Source organism: Mus musculus, chromosome 12, assembly GCF_000001635.26.
Source record: "Mus musculus strain C57BL/6J chromosome 12, GRCm38.p6 C57BL/6J".
NCBI classification, from domain to species: domain Eukaryota; kingdom Metazoa; phylum Chordata; class Mammalia; order Rodentia; family Muridae; genus Mus; species Mus musculus.
The window spans coordinates 87,384,509-87,412,420 of record NC_000078.6 but is presented as its reverse complement, the minus strand read 5'-3'; the positions used below and the strand labels follow the sequence as shown (position 1 = coordinate 87,412,420).

At 45.6% G+C, this 27,912-nt stretch overlaps 1 protein-coding gene and 1 long non-coding RNA gene across 2 annotated transcripts in view; one reads left to right on the top strand and one right to left on the bottom strand.

Moving 5' to 3' along the window:
• Positions 1-99: 99 nt before the first annotated feature.
• Positions 100-27,323, bottom strand: Gm33444. The gene is made up of 3 exons (XR_381803.4): positions 24,743-27,323; positions 4,054-4,291; positions 100-3,414 (listed from the first exon to the last, which is right to left on the bottom strand). It is a non-coding gene; the product is annotated as a predicted gene, 33444 (long non-coding RNA).
• Sptlc2 (serine palmitoyltransferase, long chain base subunit 2) overlaps positions 24,066-27,912 on the top strand; it is an 83,298-nt gene continuing 79,451 nt past the window's right edge. The window contains exon 1 of the mRNA NM_011479.4: positions 24,066-24,375. Coding sequence (NP_035609.1) covers positions 24,250-24,375 — 126 coding nt within the window. The 5' untranslated portion in view covers positions 24,066-24,249. The remainder of the gene's footprint in view (positions 24,376-27,912) is intronic.

Sequence of the window (27,912 nt, the reverse complement as noted above, 5' to 3'; positions counted from 1 at the left end):
GTAGCCCTGGCTGTCCTGGAACTCACTCTGTAGACCAGGCTGGCCTCGAACTCTGAAATCCTCCTGCCTCTGCCTCCCAAGTGCTGGGATTCAAGGCGTGCGCCACCACTGCCCGGCAAAAATAAAGATTTTTATATTTATTTATTTATGTGAGTATACGGGTGTGTGTATGCCATAGAGTGCATACAGAGATCAGAGGAAAACTTGCAGAAGTCAGCTCTCCTCACCTTCCATCATGTGGGTGCTCAGATTAAACCCAAGTTCAGGCACTCTAGTTACTAAATATGGAGCTAAACATTCATTTTCCCATTTGGAGGAGTGGTTTTTGTTTTTTGAAGCAGAGTTTCCCTGTACTGTAGTTCTAGCTGTCCTGGAACTCTATCTGTAGGCTATAGGCTGGCCTCGAACTCACAGATCCGCCTGCCTCTGCCTCCCTGGTGCTGAGATTGCTTCACCTCTACCACACTGTGGGGAGGGCACTGTTTTATGGCCACGTTGCAGATGCTAAGAGTACAAAATCAGGGACTTGGGACTAAGGACTCAAGCCCAGTTCTTTCATCCACTAAATCCTTCATCCTGAATTACTTGATTTTCCAGACTCCCCATCCAACAAACCCGCCTGGGATCTGGACTCAAAGCAAGGTGGAGATTCAGTACAAACCAGGTGTGACCCAGCTTCCCAGGAGCCAAGTTCACAGCACTGGAATACACAGGGAGAGCGCAGGCCTGGCCTGGCAGCCGAGCTGAAAGTCTGTTCTCCTGAAGGTTCGCTATGAATAGAATGAAGTTATCCAGCACAAGACTTTCAAAGCGCCTGCATCCTTATTATCTTTTCTCAGTGTCCCTCTCTGATGGCAGCAGTGTCCACAGGCCGGCCCCTTTCCTTGTTGACCTCAGCCCACTCATTCCGTCTTGGAGGGTCTCCTTTTCCACCTCCTTGCCTACCCTCGTTGCTTATCTCAGAGACTGCAGTCCAGTGACCCCCATCAGACTTCAAAACGCTTTTCTTTGCTGTCCGTATTTAAAACTAGTAAAATTCACATAAAAGGTTGACTTATAACTAAAACCAACAAAACCACTCCCCTCCCTTCACACCCCCACCCCTCGTGCCTCCCCCTTCCTGCCCCTCCCCACCACCACGTAGCAACAACAGCCTGGAGCAGCTCAGTAGGTTTTCTTTTTTTAATTATGTTGGGGGCTTGTCTTGAAGCGTGGTTTTGCTGAGTCATCTGGGTTGGCTGGGAACTATACAACCTAGGCTGGCCCCACACTTATGGTAATCCTCGTATCTCAGTTTTCTAAGTCCTGAGATTGCAAGCCTGGCACAAAACCAGCTTTGCTCAGAGGCTCTCTAGTTCTCGGTCCCCTCCCTGGATGCAGCTTTGCTGACCCGGACTGAGGTCCTCACCGTGCCCACCCCACCCCTACCACTTGATATATCTCTGAGGATGACCTTGAACTCCTCCTCATCCTCCTGGCCCCACCCCTTCACTATTGCAGCCTCGGTTGACCTAGGACTTGCTAAAATATTATTTATACGAGTACACTGTAGCTGTCTTCAGACACACCAGAAGAGGGCATCAGATCCCATTACAGATGGTTGTGAGCCAAACATGTGGTTGCTGAGAATTGAACTCAGGACCTCTGAAAGAGCGCAGTCAGAGCTCTTAACCGCTGATCCATCTCTCCAGCCCCCTAGAACTTGTTATATAGACCAGAACTTGCAGTAGTCCTCCTGCCTCTGACCCCAGCGTGTATTTGAACTTCAACTCCCACAGTAAATGGTACAACTACACTTTGGAATCAGCCATGGGGTAGATTTCCTCTTACTCCACAACGAGGTAAATGGAAAGACCACATCACTTCTCAGGTTCTTTCTGAACACATTTCAGGCCTGGGCAGACCTTCTCACATCAAAGTGGGAGTGTCCGGGAACCCTTGCACCCTGAACTCAGTTGAATACCAAGCAACATCCAGATGGACTGAGAACATGTGCTTACGAAGCAAGAGTCAGCTAAGCAAGGAAAAACAAACGCCCTCAGCACTCAGGAAGCAGAGGCAGGAGGATCACTGCAAGTTCATGACCAGCCGGGTCTACCTAACAAGTTCCAGACCAGCCAAGGCTACAATAGCGGTGGGGGCGGGGGTGGGGGGTGGAAAGCTGGAGGAACAGAAGTTCAAGAGTACCCTCAATAGATTAAGTCCCAGGCCAACTTGGACTGCATGGTATTCTGTCATGAAAAAACAGAACGTAAAAGAAATGTCTTTTTAAATGTAAAAACGAGAGATAGCAGAGAGCTTATTGGTGATTTCTGTGGTGGTCCACACAGAGAGAAGTCACGAAATGCAATGGAGCTGCCCATAAGCCAAGGGAAGACTTCAGAATAAAACCTTACCAGGCCCTTGGTCTTGGGTTTCTAGCCTACAGAGCTGTGAGTAAGAAGTTGCCAGTGCGCCGGGCATGATGGCACACGCCTTTAATCCCAGCACTTGGGAAGCAGAGGCAGGCGGGTTTCTGAGTTCGAGGCCAGTCTGGTCTACAAAGTGAGTTCCAAGACAGCCAGGGCTACACAGAGAAACCCTGTCTCGAAAAAACCAAAAAAAGAAAAACAAAAGAAAAAAACAAGTTAAGTGCCAGTGCCTGAGCCCTTCCATTTGTGTTTATTTATTTTATTACTGCATCCCAGAAAGGCTAAGCTCTCTGCACTTCAGGTCCTGGTAGCACCCCGCTGTTTCACCCTGACTTACTACTTCCTGTGGACTTCTCAGCTCTTCTATCAACAATTCCTGGCATTAACCTCGCTCTGTTTGGAGTAGTTTTTGTACTGATATCCTTTTTCTTGGTTGGACCTGTTGTGACTGACTGCCCTCTAAGCAGAGCCACTGCCATCATGGGGAAACTCCAGCCGGTGCCCCTTTGCACAAGGATCACCCATCCCAGCTGGGGTTGTTGACACAGGGGGCCTGGGGATGGTCACCAAGGCCCCCATCTTGAGTATTCAGTTGTTCCCTAGCACTTGTTATATGCAACCACGCCTTAATTGTACACAGCTTCTGGGAGGGGCTAGAGTATAGGGGGCGGGGCTCATCCTTGCTGGATAAAGCCTTTCCAGGTACAGCCTGTTGCCCAGAGCAGCAACCACACCCTGTAAGTGACTCGTCATCCCTGAAGCACAATAGACTTGCTGGTTCCCCAGTTTTTCTTTGGAGCCTTAGAAGGGGCATATGTTCTTTCTCCTTCTGGGAAGAAGTTTTAGCAACAGGACCACTTATCATTCTTGCAGGCATTCCATGAGCTGTCCTCCATTTAATTATAGTCATGGGAAATACAATGTGATACCTAAGATTGAATTCTAAATCAGCGCTGCGAATGCATCTCAGTGGGTAGCACTTGGTTGGTATAAGATGTCAGCACTGCAAAAAAAATAAAATAAAAAAATAAAAAACAATTATACTGGCCCACATTTGAAGCTTGATTGCATCCATTTGCCAACGGTATTGTATTAGTTTCCCCATGCCTCATTTTTCTCATCTGCAGAATGGGGACAATCCCAAAAAGCCATCCAACAGAGCAAAGAGTTTTTGCCTTAGGTGTGAACCAATAAAATAGGAGAAAGGACAGAGGCTGGAGAGAAGGTGACAGTGTAACTTCCAGTGTTCTCATAATTCACAAGGTAGATGGGTGCTCTCTGGCAACACTATGGTCTCTTGGGATGTGGCCTAGAGATATGATTATAGTCCTCCACAATGCTCAGAGCAGTGACTAGAAAGTATGGAACTCTTCATAAGTCACAGTGTTCTTGGTTTTGTAATTCCACAGAATTCCTTACATGAAGCCTGTCCTTTCTTCCACGCCTCCCAAGGCGAGCCCTGATCTTGTCTTTGGTGTCTGAGCTTTTTCCAAAGGATTTGGAACTCCTCTTCCCTTCCCTCCTCCCTCTTACACACCCAACGTTGACCCTAGTGTTTGACCTGATCTCTCATCCAAAGGAAGTGCTCAGAACTCCAGAACAAAGGTCAACAGGCCATTCCGGTAAAGGGCTAGGCACTCACTGTCCCTAACAGGTCCAGCAGTTGGAACATTGTCCTTCCTTGTTCTTTCCAGCATAAAAACGAATCCATCGGTAACAATTCCGTGGAATAAAGGCACAACAGAAGTGCACAAGTTCCTTCCTCTTGCATGATCCTCTTAGCGTCCGTGCATTTGTGCGTGTGCACTGCGGGTCCTCAACCTGTGGCTGAAGTGTTTCCCGTGCGGTGGCTCTTTCTCCAGAGAGGCTGCGACGTCAATCTACAAGAATGCAAAGGAGGAGGAGGGAGGGTTGCCAGCCAGTCTCTGTTCCCAGAAACCACGCCTGCTGCACTGAGATCTGGCGTCCCTGATGATTTCCTTCCTCATGTGCATCCTCTATCCTCCTCCTGTTTCACATGCAGAGGCCCCTGAGCCGTGCTGGAGATGGTGCCCTTCTCCCCTGGTCCCCCTGCCGGTCCCCTTTCAAAGGGTCACGGGAGGATTCTGCCACCCTCTTCTCTGGTCTCTGCAAGAACCGCTGTCAAGGCTAACCCAAATCTGTTTCAGTGAACTTTCTAGAGAGAAAGGTTGTCGCCATTAAGTGCCTAGGAACGCGTAAAACAGGCAGTCCCTTTGCGATGGAAGCCTAAAATAACTAGCTGACCTAATTTTCACCCTCTGTGGGGAGCAGAGAACCATTGGGGGTGGAAAGACCTTGTCCTCGGTTTCCTGGTGACAATGTTTTCTAGTCTAGACCTATTCCCTTCCTTCCTCTTTTATCATTGTTCTTCCTTATTCCTCAGTCAAATCCTTAAGAACCTGGAAATGGGTCAGGCAGTGGTGGCGCACGCCTATAATCCTAGCACTTGAGAGGCAGAGGCAGGCAGATTTCTGAGTTCGAGGCTAGCCTGGTCTACAGAGTGAGTTCCAGGACAGCCAGGACTACACAGAGAAACCCTGTCTCGAGAAACAAAACAAAACAAAACACCCCAAAGAACCTAGAAATGAAGCCTATCCGGTAGAGGACCTCTTAGCCTATGCATGAGTGTGGCGCGTGCGTCCACGCACGCGCGCGCGCACACACACACACACACACACACACACACACACACACACACACACACGGCAGGAGGATCAGAAGTTCAGGGGTCATCCCTGACTACATAGTGATATCCAGCAGCCTGAACTACAATGAGATTCTGTTTCAAAAGGGACTGAAATTGTCCCCTTAATTGTCACAACTTGTGGGTTGTGACCCCTTAAGAGGTCAAATGACCCTATCACAGGGGTCACCTAAGACCATGGAAAATACACATACTTACATTCTGTTTCACAATAGTAGCAAAATTACAGTTATGATGTAGCAACAAAAATAACTACAGTTGGGGGGTCACCACTACAGGAGGAACTGGTTTTTTTTTTTTTTTTTAAGCATTTATTTTTATTTATACACTGTAGCTGTCCTCAGACACACACCAGAAGAGTGCATTGGATCCCATTACAGATGGTTGTGAGCCACCATGTGGTTGCTGGGAATTGAATTCAGGACCTCTGGAAAAGCAGTCGGTGCTTTTAACTGGTGAGCCATCTCTCCAGCCCCAGGAGGAAGTGTATTAAAGGGTCACAGCTTTGGGACGGTTGAGATCCACTGCATTAGAGCAAACTTGTAGTGTGACTAGGGTCTTTAATCCTAGACCTTTGAAGGTTGAGGCAGGAGGCAGAGTTTGAGGTCAACCTGTTTTTTTTTGGTTTTGTTGTTGTTTTTTTTTTTTTTTTTTTTTTTTTTTTTTAAGAGAGGAAGAAACAGAGGAATTTCCCATCTGAGTTGGTTTATACTGGATTCAGCCATTCCACCACTGGAGTCTTTCTCCTACCCCTTCCTACTTTACCTCTCCTAGTGCATATACTCTTTCTGTTTCAATATAAAACAGTGGACACTCCAGAACCTATGCCTGCTTTTTCCTAAGAAATTCCTGGGCCTAGAAGCCAGCCTGGTGTATAGAGTTGGTTCCAGGACTAGATGTGGTGACATATGCCTTTTATCCCAATCCTGGAGGCAGAGGCAGGCAGATTTCTGTGAGTTCAAGGCCAGCTTTGTCTATAGAATGAGTTCCAGAACAGCTGGGACTAAACAGAGAAACCCTGTCTCAAAAACAAACAAATAAACAAACAAATAATTATACCCATATTATTATATTGCCCATAACAAGACCATATTGCAAAAAAATTAAATAAATAAGATTAAAATCTTCTATACTCTCCTGGGGTAGGTCTTTCACAGTCGAATTTAAGCATGTGCCTTCAGTCCCATGGCCTTGTTCACTGGGCCTGGGTGTAGATGACTCAAAGCCAAATCCACACATTCTCTCTTCTGGGCTTTGAAATGAGGCTCCATTAGTAGTTATAGGCCTAGTCACCTAGGATACAGGAAAGCCAGACCCGGCTCTCCCTGTGGAATGTTGAGTCTGCAGAGAGAGCTGAGGACTGATGCAATCCTCAGAGACAAGTAGAGGTGAGGCCAGAGGAGCGGCTGCACCCAGCAATGGGATGGCTTTCCTACTTCCTCAGTTCAGGAGTAGCTGCTCTTGGCTCCCTCGTAGCTCACAGTGAGCATGGCTTGCATCTGTATGGATGTGAACATATCTGAGAAAAAATAAGAGACAGCCTAAATGGTGACTTAGATCCAAGGACAAGTTGTTTCCTTAAGAAGGATGGAAAAGGGTAGAGTCAGAGCTCAACTCAGGTCCGTCACTGAGGACCAAGGCTCCTCCATTAACTGGCCTCAGCATGTTGGTTTATCCTTCAGCTTGTTTTTTCATGGTCTCAGTATCGCTCCCGACATGGCTCCTGTCATCTTGTCCTCACATCACAGCATCAAGCAAGAAGGGAAGAAACCAGAATGAAAGGGGCTTGGGTTTTTTGTTAATAAAATCAAATGTCTCTTAGAGGCCCCGTTGAAGGGCCTACGGTATCTAGGAAGTGGGTCACTGACCTTGTATGAGGAAGACTGGAGAGTGAAGGTGTGGCAAAGGAGAACTGGATTTCTGTTATTACCTTAGCCCCAGTTATGAATCACGAGCTGGCAAGACTCTGATCTGAGATCAAGGGTTTCCTCCCTGTACCCAAACAGAATGAGGAGGGGAAAGGGAGAGAAGCTGGTATTGGGAGAGAAGCTGGTATTACACAGAAAACAGTATCCATCACACCTTTCCCAAACTTTCAGTTCCACTAAAGCTAACTTCGTTGCACTTGCCAAGACTCGAGTAAGATGTCGGCTGAAGAGGAAAGCCTTCACAAAACAGCATGCACCAGTACGTCCAGCTACTCCACTGTGACTTGGGAAGGAGGCTATCTTGTGTCCATAAACTCAGAACTAGGCTGGGCATTATTATAATGAGACTTTATCTCTTTTTTGAAAATGGGCAGGAAACCAAGTGTTGGCACACGCCTTTAATCCCAGCACTTGGAAGGTAGAAGCAGGAGGATCTCTGTGAGTTCCAGAACAGCCAGGGCTACACAGAGAAAATAAACAAAACAAATAAACAGGGCAGGAAAGTTCACACTGTATTTCCAGGGCTTGGGAGGTAGAGGCAGGAGGATTTCCAGGATTTTCAGGAGTTCTAGACCACTGTGAACTACAGTCATATTCTCTCTCTCTCTCTCTCTCTCTCTCTCTCTCTCTCTCTCTCTCTCCCTCTCTCTCTAATGAGTTTTGGTGTTTGTATGTCTGTATGAGGGCATCAGATCTACTGGGACTTGAGTTACACACAGTTGTGAGCTGCTATGTGGGTTCTGGGAATTGAACCCAGATCCTCTGGAAGAGCAGCCAGTGCTCTTAATTGCTGAACCATCTCTTCAGCCCTATATTATTTCTTATTTGGGTCTGAACTTTGATAAGGAATGAGATTATTTACTCCACCTCCTGAGTCCCAGCAACACCCAACAGGAATTTTTGGAACATAGCTGCCTCTCCCTTATTCCACCTCCCACCATCCTTCAGGCACCTCTATCTACAGCCCTTTTGCTTACGTCAAAAGAACTTAGGCTCACCCAAATAGTTTTTTAACGCTTTATTTATTTTATGTATATGAGTACACTGTTGCTGTCTTCAGACACACCAGAAGAGGGCGTCAGATCCCATTGCAGATGATTGTAAGCCACCGTGTGGTTGCTGGGAATTGAACTGAGGATCTCTGGAAGAGCAGTCAGTGCTCTTAACAACTGAGCCATCTCTCCAGCCCTCTCACCTGAATATTTTTAATTCAGTCTTTAAACCTCAACATTAAAATTATAAAAATGAATATGCAAGAGTATCATCTGATACAGAGTTGGGTTCTGATATTTTTCCTCCACTGACCACCCGAGAGAAACACTGTTTCCAGCCTGGTGTTGATGGACCTTGCCTTTAATCCCATCACTTTGAGGAAGACACAGGTGGATCCCTGTGAGTTCACGGAGGGACTGATCTACAGAGTACCAGGACAGCCAGAGCTACACAGAGAAACCCTGTCTCAGATAAAAAGGGGGGGAAAGTATTTTGCATGTAGCCAAGCCTATCTGTGAGCCACCTGTCTCTACTTCTCTAGCGCTGGTATTGGACGTATCCACCATATTCAGCTCAGCCCTTTCTTTTAGTTACTGTTAAGTGTTTTATTTCTATACCTACTGAACGTATTAGTATATACTGGAAATTACGGAGGTAGAAACCTAGTCCCTGAGCCAGCAAGATAGTTCAGCAGGTAAAGGTACATGCCACCAAGTCTGATGACCTGAGTCTAATATTTAGGACGAATATGGTGAAAAGAGAGAGCTGATTACCAAATTCCTCTCCACTTCCACATGCATGGTGTGCCCCACCTCCACATACACAAAGAAGTAAATAAGTGCAAACAAACAGAAACTCATCCTGTGTGTGTTTTAAATAAGATATCTTGGGTGTTTTGCTTTAAGAACTTAATACAGGGCTAGAGAGTTGGTTTAGCGGTTACGAGGACTGGGTGCTCATCCACAGGTCTGGAGTTCAGTTCCCAGCAATCACATGGTGGCTCACAACCATTACAGACTTTTGGTCTGTAAACCTTGCCCTAGAGACTCTGACTACTTCCTCAGGGGCATAAATACCCATTAGCTGAAACCAGTTCTCTGAAGGTGTTCCTAGGTGTGTGTGTGTGTGTGTGTGTGTGTGTGTGTGTGTATATATTCTTTGTCCCTGTGTACTCACTGCCCCAGACTAAGCTTATCTTCCTCCATCCAGTCCAGGTAGTGGAAGGATCCTGGCTTCTCCCCAAGTGGGAGAAGTGGATCCAGCCGGCAAGCCTTGTCTACAGAGCAAGTTCCAGGACAGTCAGGGAAACACAGAGAAACCCTGTTTCAAAAGCCAAATAAATAATAAATAAACACACAAAATAAGTAAAGAAGTAGATTAAATAAAAGTAACATATCAAAATACAACACATGGAAGAGGATAGTGTTTTTAGTGTACTTACAGATTCCCAGCCATCACCATAATTCAGTTTTAGAACAGTTTCACCCAAACTCTGTAAACACTAGCAGTCAGTCCTGCCCTGCCTCCCTCTCTGGGAGGACTCACCTCATACTGGTCCTCACCTAGGTCAACGAAATTGCTCCTGTGCCTGCTGTCTTGGCCGTTTTTAGAACTGCATGCACTTCTTTGGGTCCAAAGCCCAATGCTTTAGAGTTCTTGTATCCTGAATTAGCATCTCATTCCTTTGTATTGCTGAATAATATTCTGTTTTACGAACATCAAAATTTTGTTTATCCCTCAGTTGATGGACATTTGAACTGCCACCACATTAACTATTGTGAAGGATTATGAACATCTGTATACTCGTTTTTTGAGTTGACATATTCAGTTCCTCCTGGGTAGAGACATAGGAGAGAGCTGCAGGTTCTAGGATGGCTGTGTTTCACATCTTATGGAGTTGGCATCTGGTTTTTAAAGTTGCTGCTGCACCTTACATTCCCACCACCACCATGCAGGGCTCCAGCCAGCTCACCCACACTTGTTACTGTCTGACTCTTTATTTTCATCAGTCCCAATGTGGCTAAAGTGCCATTTCATTGTGCTGTCTGACTATCCATTTTTTTGTGTGTTTTTTTTTTGTTTGTTTTGTTTTGTTTTTTGTTTTATTGAGAGAGAGTCTTATTATGTAGCCTAGGCTGGTCTGAATTCACAATCCTTTCTGCCTCTGCCCCAGAACAGGAATTCCAGACATTCACCATCGTGCCTGAAAGTCTTTTATTTAACCTTCTCTTTTAAGTTGCCCTGGCAACAAGCTGCAGTACACTGTTAAATACAAGTGTCGACAGGTGACCTTCGAATCATCATTGTGATCTTGGGAAAAAATAATAATCCAGACTTTCACCACTAAAGTAATTCCAGCTGTATGCGTGTTGTGAATGCCCTTGATGGGGCTGCCGAAACTGGCTTTTCCTAGTGTGTTGAGTGTTTTATCATTTAAAAAAATTTTTTTTGCCAAACGCTTTTTTGTGTCTATTAAAATGAGTGTGAGGAGTCTTTGTAGCTTACTAATATGTTTTGTTCAGTTAATTGTCTTAGTTATTTTTTTTTTTTTTTTTTTTTGAGACAGGGTTTCTCTGTATAGTCTTGGCTGTCCTGGAACTCACTTTGTAGACCAGGCTGGCCTCGAACTCAGAGATCCACCTGCCTCTGCCTCCCAAGTGCTGGGATTAAAGGCGTGTGCCACCACCGCCCTTGTCTTAGTTATTAAAGCAAGCTTGTAGTTCCACTATTATTGGGTTTTAATTGTAATTATAAATAGCTGCAACGTTAAAACAGGGGAGCTACTTTAAAGTAGAAAGCCAATCATTCACAAGAGGAACTCAATGTTTTGTGTTTGATTGTTTGGTATATAAAGGCACAAGAAGAAACAGAAGTAGCTGGGCATGGTGACACACACATGCACACATGCCTTTAATCACAGCCCTCAGGAAGCAGAGGCAGATGGAGTATTGAATTTAAGGCTAAAGTGAGTTCAAGGACAGCCAGGGCTATACAGAGAAACAAAGAGAGAGAGAGAGAGAGAGAGAGAGAGGGAGAGAGAGAGAGAGAGAGAGAGAGAGAGAGAGAGAGAGAAACAGAAATGATCCCACTTTAAGTCAGGCATAGTGATTTATGTCTATAATCCCAGCACTTGGGAGGCTGAGGTGGGAAGATTTTGAACTCTAGGCTAACCTGGGCTACATAATGAGAGTGTCTCAAAGCAGCAAAGCAAAACAATCCCACGCGAGCACGCAACAACTGAAAGTATGATGCTTCACTTGGGCTACCAACTAGAATTGGATTAAGAAACGAACACCCAGGGGGCTGAGGGGGCTGGCAGATGGCTCAGTAGGTAAGAACTCTTGCTATATAAACACAAGAACCTGAATTCAAGTCTCCATCTTCCACAGAAAAGTCAAACATGACTGCCATACCCGTAACCCCAACTTTTGAGGAACACAGATAGACAGACCTAGGAGCTCACAGGCTAGCTCGAAGGGCAAGCTTCAGGTTCAGGGACATAACCTATTTCAAGGGAGTAAGGCACATGAGCACACGGGCATCTCCATCCTCACATGTGTGTGCACAGGCGTGCACCACTATCACCATCCTCATACACACCTACCCACCTGGAGCATAACAATACCCAGCATGGACAAGTAATAGACACATATGAAAATTTATCAAATTATGCATTTGACTATGTATAGTTTAATTAAAATTCATTAGACCGCTGGGTGTGGTGTTGCATGCCTTTAATCCCAGCACTCGGGAGGCAGAGGAAGGCGGATTTCTGAGTTTGAGGACAGCCTGGTCTACAGAGTGAGTGCCAGGACAGCCAGGGCTACACAGAGAAACCCTGTCTCAAAAAACAAAACAAAACAAAACAAAACAGAACAAAAAAAAAATTCATTAGACCTCTTAACTGCTGAGCCATCTCTCCAGTCCCTCAGTAGACCTCAATAGTGTTATTAAAAAGATTTTGATGAACTGGGAATATAGCTCAGTTAGTAGATTTTATTTTATTTTTTTGTCTAGCATTCACAGAGCCTGAGTTCAATCCGTAGTACTGCATAACTGAGTATGGTGGCTGATACTTGTAATTTCAGCATTAAGATAGAGGCAGGAGAATGAGACATTCAAGGTCACCCTTGACTACATAGTGAGTTTTATGACAGCCTGGGCTACATTACACCCTGTTTCATTAAAAAATGAAAAAAGGAAGCTGGGCGGTGTTGGCCCCTGCCTTTAATCCCAGCACTTGTGAGGCTGAAGCAGGTGGGTCTGTGAGTTCAAGGCCTGCCTGGTCTACAGACTGAGTTCCAGGACAGCCATGGCTATAGAGAAAACTTGCTTCTAAAAACAAAAACTAAAACAAACAACAACAAAAGGATTCTGATGAATAATTATAACAGCTGTGTGCTTATAGTCTCAGTCACACACACACACACACACACACACACACACACACACACACTTCAACCTACCTCTTCTGGTACTGCAGAGCTGACAAGTTTAGTGCACACTGCAGTCATCCTTCAACAGCAGCCGTCTCCTGCCTTGTCAGTGAGTCTCTCTCTTGTACTTAGTTCCTCCATATTGAAACAGTCCTCACTGGAGACAGGCAGGAGGCTTAGACATCTCAGGAAGCTAACAAAATTTACAAAACTCAGGGATCTGAGAAATGGATCAGATTCGCAAGACGCCTCCCTGAGGATACGTAAGTAGTGAGCTGAGGCTGACAGGAGGAAGGAAGTCATCTAGTGGTACTGCCTGCAGGTTGTGTGGGGGCAGCTTCCCTGTCACCCTTGATGGGCTGGGCTCTTTCTGTGATGCAGCTGCCTTGAGTCACCTGTGCTTCAGTGAGCTACCCCAGTCAACTCACTGTTCACTAAGTTAGACTCGACTGTATCCGCTCATCTGTCTGGGAGTTGGTGTCCTGACTAGGGAATAGACCTCTCTTCATATCTCTCCTGGGAATATCACACAACAGTCACACGGCCCACTTCCTGGTGTTAGCTTTCCTAGATGTTCTCTGTGGTAGCTAAATGGCTGTAGCTCATGTGAGCCTCACATTTACCTGACACACCTCTCAGAGCAAACAGGTTTACTTCCCTGAGCCATGCGTGAGTCAATAATATCCCCGTTCTGTACTTGAGCAATCTTCAACTCACTCAACGCATGACCCCTAACCAGAGAAGCAAGTACACAGCATCCTAGCCGGGTGGTGATGGTGCTTGCCTTTAACCTGAGCATTTTGGGAGGCAGAGGCAGGTGGACCTCTGTGAGTTTGAGGTCAACCTGGCCTACAGAGGGAGTTGCAGGACAGCCAGGGCTACACAGAAAAACTCTGACTCCAAAAACCAACCAACCAACAAACAGTAACAAATAACAAGAAGAAAAAGAAAGAGACATACCAGAGTGATCGGCACGGGAAAGTTTGGGTGAAATAAAAGGGTGTTCTCAAAGCTACCACTTAAGCTTAGAAGCTGATCCTACACATGGGAGCTGGAGAGGTGGCTCAGTGGTTAACACCACTGGCTCTTCTACCACGAGGCCCTGGGTTCAATTCCCAGAACCCACATGACAGCTCACTAATGTCTGCAACTACATGAAATAAAAACAAATCACTTTAAAAAAGTGTACCGTATTTGGAAATATTAAAAGATCAAGGGCATTTTAAAAAGTATTTATGCACAGTAGGGTGGTGGTGGCACACGCCTTTATTTTTTTTTCCTTAATTTATTTATTCATTCACTTTACAGCTCAATTGAAGTCCCCCTCCTTCCCTCCCAGTCCATCCCCCACACCCCCCATTGCCCCCTTCCCTTCTCCTTTGAGGAGGGAAGACCCCCTCCTCCATGGCTACCAACCCTCCCTGGCACATCGAGTAGAAACAGGACTATGTGCATCCTCTCCCACTGAGGCCAGATAAAGCAGCCTAGCTAGGGGAAAGGGATCCAAAGGCAGGCCACAGAGTCAGAGACAGTCCCTACTCCACTTGTTAGGGGACCCACATGGAGACTACACTGGACATCTGCTACATATGTGTAGGAGGCCTATACCAGTTGTGGTAGCCTACTCCTTTAATGCCAGCACCCAGAAGGCCAAAGCACGTGAATCTCTGAGTCTGAGGTCAGTCTGATTCACAGAGCAAATTCCAGGGCAGTCAGGGCCACACAAAGAAATCCTGTCTTGAAAAAAATCAAAACAAAAAACCAAAACAGAACAACCAATAAAGGGGATGTGTGTGTGTTGAGTGCTTGTAGAGACCAGAGAACACTTGTAAAAGTCAGTTCTCTCCACCCGTGTGTATCTGGGGACTAAATTCAGGGGTTTGGCAGTAAATGCTTTCACTTGCTGGATCATATCACCAGTCCAGGATCAAGGTCTTGGAGCTGGTACAAGAGAGTTTCTTTCCTTGTTCAGCCTTTTGGACTCCCCTGTTGTACTCTCTCTCTCCCTCTAACCTCTGTGCTTTTTAGAAAACCAGCTGAGAAAACCTTTGCTGAGGGGTGTACGGCATCCTGGGAGCATAAACAAGAAAGTGTCACTCTTCAAGACGTAGGGCAGTGTGGTCCCTGGAGACACTGGGGGCCAATCCAAAGAAATTGGCTATGAGGACGATACAAGAAGAAAATCCCAATGAGATCATCTCAAGGAAAGTTAAATATATTGTGCAGAATGTGCCGTTACCAAGTAAGTGTAGAGTGTGAGGGAGGAGACAGAGACATCTTTGGAAGGTTCTGTAATAACATGAAGAGAGCAGGGTGGTGCCTGCCTTTAACCCCAGTACTCAGAAGGCAGAGGCTTCTGTGATCTCTATGAGTTCGGGGTCAGCCTGGTCTACAAAGTGAGCTCCAGGACAGCCAGGGCTACACAGAGAAACCCTGTCTCGAAAAACCAAAAAAAAAAAAAAAAAAAAAAAAAAAAAAGTGAAGAGAAAAAACACCTTTGTTTGTTCCTGACTACTTTTACTGCTCTGTTTGTTCAGTTTTTGAACCAGGGTCACATGTTGCATAGGCTGGCCCTGAGGATTCCTTGACCCTTGTGCCTTCACATGCCCATTTCTGAGATTCCAGGCCTGACCAGCCATCCTTTTCCAGGAAAACTCCGTCATCCCAGGAAACAGATGCAGACAGTGCCTAGGAAGAACACTCCTTCTTTCTGGCTCCTCTCTTTTCTAAGGCAGGAAAGATGTGTTTTGTCTCATTGTTGACTACAGTCCTTCTTCCAGAGACAGCACGGTCGCTAACATGTCTCAAGGTCACAGTGATGGGAACACAAGGCAGAGATAGGGTATGGCTTCTTGTTTTTATTTCAAAACATTTTTGGGATATCCTATTGAGATTTACATCATAGAGTATACAATTCAAGTTTTCATTTTAACTCAAAAAACATTTTTGTGTGCTGGGAATTGAACCCAGTGCCTCACAAATGCTGAATACTTATACTGCCACTGAACTATACCCCTACCTCAGTGGCACTTTCAATTGACAACATATGACATTCTTAGAGCCAGTACAGTGGCACACCAGTCCTTTGTCGTTATAAACGCTATTTTAAAGGATTTGTTTTATTTTATTATTTATTTTTGTTTGTTTGTATATTTTGTTTTGGAGACAGAGTTTCTATGTATAACCCTGGCTGTCCTGAAACTTACTCTGTAGACCAGGCTGGCCTTGAACTCGTAGAAATCTGCCTGCCTCTGCCTCTGTGGTGCTGGTTAAAGGTATTTGCCACCACCACCACAGACTCCTTCAGTACTAATATTGGTACTTAGGTCACACTGCATGGTAATCACACACACACACACACACACACACACACACACACACACACACGGCTAAAGAATGACTACAGAAGTGTTAAACAAGCCACGGAGTTCAAGTGGTAAAGGGAAAGACTCAAAGATTGCCTGTCATACCCTCAATGGGCATGGCAGATAGTGAGGTGACAGGTTAGTGGAGCCATCAAAGTGTTAGTTGTCCTCTTTTATATGGGGTTCAGGTGAGGGTGTTGTACCCTTTGTTAGTCTGTTTGTTCAATGAGATCTCAGCTCACTATGTAGCACAGGCTAGCCTCAAACTCATAACAGTCCTGCTCCCCAGTACATAAGCCACTGTGCCTGCCTTTTTTTTTTCCTTTCTTTTTCTACTTGGAATTGAAACCAGGGTCTCAAAGATGCTAGACAAACATTTCACATCTGAGCTACATCTCCAATCTCTTGGGGTCCAGTATTGATTGACTGATTGATTGATTGATTGATTGACAGGGTTTCTCTGTGTAACTCTGGCTGTCCTGGAACTCACTCTGTAGACAGGATGGTCTTGAACTCAGATATCTGCCTGTCTCTGCCTTCTGAGTGCTGGGATTAAGGTATGTATCACCACTGCCAGACAGGAGTCTGGTATTTCTGATGTGGTTTTAAAATGCCCGTATATTCATATACTCCCTGTTTTCTTTGATACATTTATAGTGTAGTATCCTTTTCACTTTTAGGAATAAGTTACATGTCTGTGTCTCACGGGGTGCCAGACAGCTGGTTGCACAACAAGATATGGAGGCATTCTGCTTTTGTACATTCAAAACAGAGCCAAATGTGGCAAGACACACCCTGAAAGCTGCTCTTTATTTCTCCACTGTGGAGACAGGGTATGGTGATCTCCACACCTGGACAGTCAAATTCAATAATCACCTGAGGCAATGGCCTAGAGAGAAAGTCTGCTTAGGGATGGCAGGGCCTCAGATTGGTGGTCTTCTGATTTTGTTTCTCTCTCTCTCCCTCTCCCTCTCATTTAATGCAATTTTCTTGCTCAGATACACAAGAGGATTTATGCCACTAGAGCAGAGGATATGAACGACTCATATTTCCAATTCGGTGGGAGAACCCATTTTTTAATTTAATTAATTAATTAATTGATTAATTTTTCTTTTTCGAGATAGGGTTTTTCTGTGTATCCCTGGCTGTCCTGGAACTCACTCTGTAGACCAGGCTGACCTTGAACTCAGAAATATGCCTGCCTCTGACTCCCAAGTGCTGGGATTAAAAGTGTGCACTACCACTGCCCAGCCCCACTTAGTCTTATAGAAGTGAGCCAACAGGTAAATTCTGCTCTCTATCAGAATCAGGCAAATTTAGCATCTTTTTCTGTTCCTCCCAAGATGCTTGCGGACTTCAACATTTTTCTTTCTTTCCTTCCTTCCTTTCTTCCTTCCTTTCTTTCTTTCTTTCTTTCTTTCTTTCTTTCTTTCTTTCTTTCTTTCTTTCTTTCTTCTTGTCTTTCTCTCTCTCTCTCTCCCTCCCTCTCTCCCTCCCTCCCTCCCTTCCTTCCTTCCTTCCTTCCTTCCTTCCTTCCTTCCTTCCTTTCTTACAATATTTTTTATTAATTTATTTATATTTACATTCCCAAATGCTGCCCCTCCAGTCTCCCCTCACAGGGTTTCTCCCCCCACCACCTCTCCCCTTTACTTCTGAGAGGGTGCCCTCCTCTCACCCTGGTGCATCAAGTCTCTGCAGGATTAGGCACTTCTCCTATTGAGGTCAGACAAGGCAGCCCTCTGCTTTGTAAGTGCCCGGGCCTGGGACCAACTCCTATTATGTCCTTTAGTTGGTAGCTCAATCTCTAGGAGTTCCCAGAGGTCCAGGTTAGTTAACACTGTTGTTCTATGTCTTTCTGAATCAAATTGTAGAGATTCCCCCAGGAAGATCAGAGGCAACCTTTTAAGACCTTTGGACTTAAGGATTCTCAAGATTGTATTATGAGTCACAAAATTGACCTGTGCCACACCACGTGAGTCTCTTAGGATCATGCCTGTTTGGGAGGGAGAAGCGCTTTTCTTGGCCAGTTTGTAAATCTGTTCCTTCACATCTTCAGATGTGAACTTTAGCCAGGTAGGCACCGACTGGGATAGGCCCTTCCCGGTAGAGTTCATGCAACCCGTGATGGCCTAGGTATTGCAGCAAAGAGAGCTAGTTTCTCACTTTATGACAAATATCCCCTGATGATTCCTTCTGTTCAAAAGTCCTTTGAGACAATTCCATCAGCCTTAACCGATCAGAGAATAGAAATCAATCTGACTGGCTCAACCTGCAAATGGTCCCCCACAAGAAAGCACAAGTTTTAAATGGTCCAGTAAACCTACCAGCAATTGGTATTTCTGTGAGTTTGAGGCCAACCTGGTCTACAGAGCAAGTTCCAGGACAGCCAAGGCTACACAGAGGAAACTCTGTCTCAAAAAAGCCAAAACAAAATCAAAACCTGTCTATGATCTTGTCAAATGTAGCCACACTCATCTGGATGGACATTTTCTTGGTTAATGATGGGGTGAGGAAATCCCAGTTTACTGTGGGAGTGGTCCTCATGCCTAAGGACTCCTGGATTGTGTAAGAAAGCAAGCTGAGCTAGCCATGGAGAGTGAGCCAATAAGCAGGAGTTTACATGGGCTCTGCTTCCATTCCTGCTGCCTCGAGTGCCTCTCCCGACTTCCCTGAGAGATGGATTGCTACCTAGAAATGCTAAGGTGAAAGAAACCCTTTTCCTCCCTAAGTTGGTATTGGTCAGTTTTGTTTTGTTTTTTAATCATAGCAAGAGAAAGTGCCTGATACAGATGCCAAACCAAAGATAGAAACATACTCCCAGAGACATAAGGACACTTGGATCCAGACTTATCAGATAAGCTAACAAATCTCTCCTGTGCTTAATCCAATCTAAATTCTGTTGCAAAACTCACTACTCCAAATCTCTGGAGCCAGAAGCAAAAGTCCGCTTCCTGAAGCTCAGCTCAGAGGATTGCGACATCTATCTGGCTGAGCACCCACAGGAAACCTAGGGTGGTGGTGGGATAGGAAGCTCTGAGATCCTTCTAGAGCAAAGGACACATAAAAGCAGAGACTTGCCATTGAGACAAGCTCTGGACCATTCTCAGAGCTCATCTCTTCCCTTAGAATTCCTATTGTCAATGCTTTATAAGACTCAGATTAAAAATCATTCTATTACAAACTCAGGAGCCATTATTCCTCCTACAGCTGCACATTCCCCTGCGATCATCTATTCAATAGCCCAGTCCTCCTCTTAGGGGTGCTGTTGGGGAAGGCCAGAAGAAGGAAGGACGACTCTTGTCCTACCTCGGGAGATGCAAATACAGTCAGAAATCCAGGGAGAAAGTCTCTTTCCTTGGCTGTACTGTATTAGAGTAGGGATAATGGAAAGGGAAATGGCCAGCCCATCCCTTGCAAATCAAGTCTGAAGACAGACATGGTGTTCTATTTCTGTAGTCCCAGCAATTGGGATACAGAGGCAAGAGGGGCAGGAGATCAAAACATTAAAGATCTTGGGTTACAGAACAAATGCAAGACATGACTGGGCTATACAACAGTATTTTTATAAATAAATATATGTTGCGGGAAATATTAAACTCTCCATGGGGTTAGTGCCTCCCCCCCCCAATTACTCTCACTATCATGCAACACCCCACATACCCACAGTCAGTCATCTCAACACCTAATTACCCAGTATAATCAAGACTCTTAAAGCTGGGCAGTGGTGGCGCACGCCTTTAATCCCAGCACTTGGGAGGCAGAGGCAGCCAGATTTCTGAGTTCGAGGCCAGCCTGGTCTACAGAGTGAGCTCCAGGATAGCCAGGGCTACACAGAGAAACCCTGTCTCAAAAATAAAATAAAATAAGGAGGGCTGGAGAGATGGTTCAGTGACTAAAAGGACTGGTTGCTCTTCCAAAGGACCCACATGGCAGCTCACAACTGTCTGTAAATCCAAGATCCAACACCCTCATAGAGGCATACATGCAGGCATAACACCAGTGCACATAAAAACAAAAACAACGGATGAGATGGGCAGTGGTGGTATACGCCTTTACTCTCAGCACTTGGGAAGCAGAGGCAGGCAGATCTCTGTGAGTTCAAGGCTACCCTGGGTCTACAGAATGAGTTCCAGTGCAGCCATGGCTACACAGAGAAACCCTGTCTCAAAAAACAAAAACAAAACCAACAAATGAGCAACAAATGTGTGCAGAATATTTGTAAAATCTTGAATCTTACTGCATTAACGCTCTTTTCATCCCTAAATTTAAACAGTATTCTTCACAAGACCACATTACAATGCTATTTACAAAATTTAAAAAAAATTTAAATAAAAATTTATTTGTTTGTTTGTTTGTTTGAGACAAGCCAGGGTTAAAATTCATTTTTATTTTGGTGTGTGTGTGTGTGTGTGTGTGTGTGTGTGTGTGTGTGTGTGTGTGTGTTTACGTGAATGTGTATGCACAGGTTCCTGTGGCAGTAGGCTAAAAGGCAGTATTGATTGATTCCCCTGGGTCTGGAGTTAGTTTTTCCAGCTCATGGAAGCACATGTATCCCATTTTACACAAACAGGAGTTGAGTCACAGAGAAGTGAGACTGCTTTGCAAGGTTACAGGTTTGTAAGAGCTGGAGCTGGGTCTTCGGTTCCTCAGTGTTTGACAACAGAGCTCTTGTTTGTAATCACTCCCTCTCACAGAATTCCAAAGCCATGTGACACAGGCTCTGTCTAATTTTATAGGGATGATGAACTTCAAGAAAGGCTTCACAGATGAAGTGGCCTGAACCATCTTGGAAGACAAGGAGAGCTGTGTCCTAGCACCTAGCATGAGCCTTTGAAGATAAGTTCTATAAAATGACAAGGAGATAGCTTATGCCTCTAGAAGGGACCATTTTCTTGTTTTTGTGGATCCCAGGGTGTTTCCTACTGAGGTATCCTTTTTGTGATTTAGCAATGGCCTATTGAGTAATCTGATCATTTGGGTATTATATCATGGGTACACACAACTGTCTCATCTACTGAAGGAAGAAGTGCAAGAATTGACTTCAAATGGGGAGTGAGGAAATCAGGGCTGTGTATGCATGACTCCTTTGAGGCTAGTAGTGAGTAAGCAGCAGAACAAGGCAAGAAGCTCCTGGTGTACTGTCCTCAGGAGGAAGGGACAGGTTCTTCCCAGGATCCAGACCAGGCCAACCTCTGCCCAGCTCTGAACATGCACTGCTCCCCCCTCCCCCCAGAACAAACCCCTCTGCTCATTCCAAGCCAGTTTCTAAGTCTCGCTCATCCTTCAAGGTCTAGCTAATTGCACATCTTCCATCCAAGCCTTTTTTACATTTTCTCAGCCCACTATCTAAGTGTCAATCAAACCTCTTAGCTTCTCTTTCAACCAGATTTCTGCCCTGAGCACCTCCACTGCCTATGGGAATCTGATAGCCGCTGTCATCCAGTGTCCCACTTTGGAACTCCTCCTTCTCCTCCCTCCTACTCTTTTCCCTCCTCCTTTTTTTTTTTATTTTTTTTTTTTTTTGGTTTTTCGAGACAGGGTTTCTCTGTATAGCCCTGGCTGTCCTGGACCTCACTTTGTAGACCAGGTTGGCCTCGAACTCAGAAATCCACCTGCCTCTGCCTCCCGAGTGCTGAGATTAAAGGCGTGCGCCACCACACCCGGCTCCTTTTTTTTTTTTTTTAAGATTTATTTATTTATTACTATATGTAAGTACACTGTCTTCAGACACACCAGGAGATGGCGTTAGATCCCATTACAGATGTTTGTGAGCCACCATGTGGTTGCTGGGATTTGAACTCAGAACCTTTGGAAGAGCAGTCAGTGCTCCTCCTCTTTCTTTCTTTCTGTCTGTCTTTCTTTTTTTTTCTTTCCTTCTTTCTTTGCTTTTCTTTCTTCTTCTCCTCTTTCTCCTCCTCCTCTTCCTTCTTATTCTTCAAAAGGTTGCCCTTCTATTTTATTTAACTTCATGTATATCTTTTCAGGGCATCCGATTATTGGTAAAGATGCTCATGATCTGCCAGGTAGGTTTAGGCACTCAAATCTTCATCCTCTGGAAGAGCAGCCAAAACACTGAGCCATCTCTTCATGCCATATCTTGATTTTTGAAAGTAAGCTTCATAAGGCATACACTTCTTTGTGTGTCCATGTGTTTACGTGTATGTGCATGACAGTCAGATGTCAGCATCGGGTATCTTCCCTAATTGTTCTCTACTTTTCTTTTTCTTCTTTTTTTCCTTTCTTCTTTCCTTCCTTCTTTCTTTCTTTCTTTTTTTTTTTCAAGAATGGGTTTCTCTGTGTAGCCTTGGCTATTCTGGACCTGTTCTGTAGACCAGGCTGGCCTGAACTCACAGAAATCTGCCTGCCTGCCTCTGCCTCCTGAGGGCTGGAATCAAAGGCATATGCCACCATCACCCATCATCTCTACCTTATTTTTGAGACAGGGTCTTTGCCTGACATTGGAACTCACCAATTCAGTTAGACCAGCTGGCCAGAGAACTCTAGGAACCCTTTCATCTCTGTGTCCTAAGCATGGGGATTTTAACTAGATGCTCAAAATCTGGACTTAACTCCTCTTGTTTTCCTGGTAGTATTTCACTGATTGAGTTACTTATCCCCACCCCATCATGTTTAAGACAGGGACTCCTATATCCCAGGCTAGCTTGGACAGGTTATATATACAAAGATTATCTTGAACATCTACACTCCTGCCTCTACCTCAGGAGTGCTGAGACTGTATCAATGCATTACTATGCTTAGCTTAAAGGCATACAGAGCTTTTTTTTTTTTTTAAAAAAAAAACTTTTAAAAAGGAGATTTTAATTTATGTCTGTGAGTGTCTTGTCTGCATGTATGTATGTGCACCAAGTTTGTGTCTGGTGCCCTGGGAAATCAGAATAAGGCTTTGATTCCTCTGGCACTGGAGTTATAGATAGCTGTGAGCCACCATGTGGGTGCTAGAACCAAATCCAGGTACTCTGGACAAGCAGTGTCCAGTACTTCACTGCTGAGCCATCTCTCCAGGCCCCATAGAGTTCTTTTTGATTCTCGTGTTCACTTTTGAGATCAAAGGGTTTGTGACTTGAAAGTTTTGTCCTTGCTCCACTTGCTGTTAAGAGTACCTCTTCTAAATCAAGCAAAACAAATAACCTTGCCAACGCAGTTCTAAAGCTCCAGGGGAGAAGGGGTTGTGTGACACAGGGATTCACACAGATGCATTCGGCAATTAATAATAACCAGCACTTAATGAATACTTACTAATTGCCAGGTCCTAAGCAAAATACATTACAGGCATTAACTCATTAGATTCTCTTATGGCAACTGTTATTATCCCCCTGAGCAGAGGAACATAGAGGTCACTCAGCTAGTAGGTGAGGCAGCCAGGATTCAAACCTAGACTGAGTCATACTCTTAATTATGACATTGATTTTTTTTTTTATGGGTAACTAAAGGTCTTTGTAATGCTGAAATGTAGATCAATTTCTTTTGCTACTGATTTGGATTAGGTATTGTGATAGGTGTCCAGCGCTTTACTAATGTAATTCTGGCAAATGAGTCCATGAAGCAGGAAGAATTTTAAAAGAACTTGGCTCCTAAAGGAGTTAATTCCTCAAGTTTCAGTTTCAGTTATCACAAGATCTGGAAACAGATCAAGTCTCCTGACTTTCAAGGAAAGTCTTCAAAGGAAATTGCCCTAGGAAAACCCGGATAGAAACAAGTGATGTGCGCGCGAGGCGTTCGCGTAGTTCACAATGAAGAACAGTGAGAGACTGTCAAAAAGGCTATTCTATTAACACCCACAGAGGAATTTGCTAATGAAATAAAGGAGCTGCCTGTCTTGGGCTCGGATTCAACCTGAGAACCTCTCGGGAGGAAGGGCACAGAGGGCAACCACCACCAGTGCTAGAGAACCGGGAACAGGCTCTGGAAATAGGCTCAGCCCCTGTTTCTTTCTCCACACTCTAATTGGCTGTTCCTTTCCGGGCTCCGCCTCCTTCTCAACCTGGACCAGTAGGCGGCAAAGCTCCACCTACGACCTGGCTAGGGCTCCAATCAATTGCTCAGTTCTCGAGTTCCTCTGAAGAAGTCCCCTTGATGTCTGCAAGCCGCTTTTCCCTTGCTCTTAATTCGCCAGAATCAGCATGAGATCCGCCCCTCTCGCCTTTGGATTGGTCAATAGCCGATAGACCCCGCCCCATGTTCCCTCCGGCTGCCGGGCTTCGGCGAGCCCCGTCTTCTCGGGTGGCCCCGCCCTCGCGTGACGGCCGGACCGGGAATTGGCAGCGGCGCTGCAGCCATTTCCGGTTTCGGAGAGGTGGGTGCGGTGCGGAGCGGGAGTTGGCTCCGCCGCCACCTCCAGAGCCTGTCCTGCTGCCGGGTGCTGCCGGGAGGATGCGGCCGGAGCCCGGAGGCTGCTGCTGCCGCCGCCCGATGCGGGCGAACGGCTGCGTCAAGAACGGGGAAGTGAGGAACGGGTACTTGAGGAGCAGCACCGCCACCGTCGCGGCTGCCGGCCAGGTACGATGGGATCGAGAGGCTGGGCGAGATCGGGGCGGTGGGCCGGGACCCCCGCGAGCCGATGCCCGGGCTGGGCCGGGCCGGGCCGGGGAGGACGGGCAGCCGCGCGGGCCGGTCAGTGGCCGGCTGGCGGCTGGGCGCGGCTCAGGTGTGCTGAGCGACGGGGAGCCGGCGCTGGCTGGGCCTCCCCCCTGAGCGGGAGGGAGACTCAAGGGCAGCGCGGGACTCTACAACTATGTGGGGCTCCCTCACCGTGAGGGGCTCCTCGGTTCTGCCCGCTTCTCCAGTTATTCGAGCCTTCCCAGTACTACCCGGCTCCGCAGCGATGAGCTGTGGTTCTCTGCCCTGCGGGGGTCCCAAGGTTTACCTGGTTTCTTAGGTGTGCGGTGTCCCCTAGTTCTGCCTGGCTCTCCAGCCTCCCGGGGCTCCTCAGCCACGCGGGACTCCTGAGGTCTGCCCGGCTCCTCAGCATTTGCTGTTCTGAAGGGCCCTGGAGGCTGGGCTTCCTCTGCAAGTCTCTGGTTCTTAACCATGTGGATCACGCAAAAAAAAAAAAAAAAAAGTGCAGGCCGCTCCTAGTGGGAAGCAGAGGAAATCTTTCCCTCGAAGTCCGGCGATACTTTCTCGGGTTCCTGCCCGGGTCCCCTCGAGTACATGCTTCCTGTAGAGTCTTGCAGCCCCAAAAGGAAGCTGACGCTCTGAGAAAGTTAGGCAGTGCAGTTGTGGAAGCACAACCGGACAGCCTCTTCCTATCACGTTCTGGACTTCCTTTATGGGGAAAACCTTGGCAGGGAACCTCCTCGGGGGTCTTGTCTTGAAAATTGTCCCGTTGTGCGATTGGTGAGACCCCCATCCCACCATCCAGATAGGATTTTAGGTGGCCCCTTCACGGCGCAATAGAGCTATCGTGGAGGGCGTTGCTTAATCCAGTGGTAAGTTGTCATGAGTCCTTGTATTAATTAACTGAAGTTGAATCATCAACCATATCCATGAACTTCTAAACTATCTTACAGAATTCTGAATTCCTAGCAGTATTTTGCTTGTTTCCAGACATGGTTTCTCTGAGTAACAGCCCTCTCAGGCTGTTCTGCTTTGTAGACTAAGCCTGACTTCCAACTTAAAAGAGATCTGCCTTTGCCTCCCAAGAGCAACTAAGACCCCAACACCTGGCTTTCCTGACAGTTTTATTTATTTATTTATTTTCTGAGACAGGGTTTCTCTGTGTAGCCCTGGCTGTCCTGGAACTCACTGTGTTGACCAGGCTGGCCTCGAACTCACAGACCTGCCTCTGCCTCCCAAGTGCTAGGATTCAAGGCATGTGCTACTCTACCCCCTGGCTCCTGGCAGTATTTTTTAAACCAATTATGCAAATATCGGGAAGAATGGTTTTAAAAGTTGCTCGTTCCCCTTAGCAGGAGTGTGATTGGTGTAGTTTTGATAGGTCAGTGACCCTATTTCATCTTCAACATAGATACTAAGCAATAGCAACCTGTCCCCTACCTGAATCAGTAACTCTGATAGATGTGTTAATCCTGTGGTATGAAAGGGTTATCTTCAAGTCTTATGACCCTGGGGGAGAGTTGAGGGTTAGGAGTGGGAGTGCACAGAAAAGACTTGGCCTCCCTTGAGTGTGTAAGGTGTTTAAGAGTCAAAAGATTGCTTTCAAAAAGAATTGTGTGAGAGGAGGTGTGTTAGGAGTCAGTTTGCAGTCTGAGTTTGATATGACTTGTTTGTAATCCCAGCCCTCAGGCAGGTATATCTCTGAGCTCAGGCTGGCCTGGTCTGCATAGTGGGTTCTAGGACAGCAGGGCGATGAGGGACCCTGCCTCCAAAAAACGGGGATGTGGGGAGGAGTCAGTCTGTTATGAGCCATGAAAGAATGTGCTGTTTTCCCTAGAAGTGTAAAATGGCTAATGAGCAACGTTGTGGAGGTATAGAATGTATCTGGGAGGTTGAGTAACTGGAGCTAGAAGAGAACTGATGAATGGGTGAGTTAGGACTTTTGTGAGGAAAAAGGAAGTCCAGACAAAGCTGGGCATGTGTTAGAGGTGCTTTCTAACATAAGCCACTAGGAGTTATATTTTGAGTAAATAGTAAGTCAAGTTCTGACCTCCTGGAATCCCAGCAATTATCATTTGTAAGCATGGTATTTCTTCAGAGGTTGGCAACTATTAAGATGAAATACCAAGTTACTAAAATGAAATATAAAAATCTGTGACTAGCTGTGATAGAATATCCTAAGGGCTGTACTACTATCTTTTCGAGAAAACGATTTTTCACAAATTATTTTAAAGCAGGTACTACATTTATAAGGAATAAGATCTCTAAGTTTATGAGAAAAAGAGAATATCTTAAAATAGTTCGTGAAGTTGGTTGTGTTAAATTAAATCTATGTGCTCCAGCTCCTACCTGTCTTTCCTTGCATCCTGAAGGGGGAGTATTGCCTTTTTTTTTTTCTTTTTCTTTTTCTGAAAATACACAGTAAGATGCAAACTAGATACCCAAGGGTCTTGCTTTCACTAAAGTACTATTGCATGGATGAAATGTAAAATTGTTTGCTCACATCATGTCTTAACATTGCTTTTTAATGCACAGGAGAGAAGTTATAAACTCGTAGGCTTTCTTCTCTAAGGGGAATCAGCTACCTCTGATACCTGTATACACTCACCAGGGTATGTTTGAAGAGATTAATGCCCATGTTAAAAGCAACTCCTGGATGGGGCTGTTTGATGAGTAGATAATGTGGTAAGGAGGTATTACAAAACAGAGGTTACTGCTGTTCAATGACGAAAAGTAGCCAGAGTTTCCACTAGAGGAGCGCTGAATGATAGAGCTGTGAATGTCCCTCTGCCCTGAAAGGAGTGCCAGTCTTCCTTCTGAAGGTAAAGGGCTCCTGGTAGCCTGAGGAACATTTGGCCACATTAGAACTGGAAAGAACTTCAAGATGTGGGTGGGTGGGTGGATGGATGGCTTCTGGGTCTTCTTTAGTCCAGTCTGGCCCTGGAACTCTTTTCTCTTGCTGACTTCACCTCCAGGTGCTGGGAATTCCTATCAATTGACAGGATTCCTTTTTTAAAAAGACTTCCAGAAGGTTTGCGTCACATTTTCACAAGATCCATGTGCAGTGATCTTAGTCACCAGGGGTTAGTTTCTGTGGTTTTAACAGTTGATTAAAAAGCATATGACATATTTGGTTTTGTGTGCAATTAACACTTTTAAAAGACATTTTCTTTATAAAAGGTTTTTTTGTTTTGTTTTGTTTTGTTTTTGTTTTTTCGAGACAGGGTTTCTCTGTGTAGCCCTGGCTGTCCTGGAACTCACTCTGTAGACCAGGCTGGCCTCAAACTCAGAAATCTGCCTGCCTCTGCCTCCCAAGTGCTGGGATTAAAGGCATGCACCACCACTGCCAGGCCTTGGGGGTAGTTTTTTGTTGTTCTTGTTTTGTTTTGTTTGCTTTTTGTTATTTTTCAAGACTGAGCTTTTCTGTGAAGCCTTGGCTATCCTGTACTCTCAGATCTGCCTGTCCCTGCTTCCCAG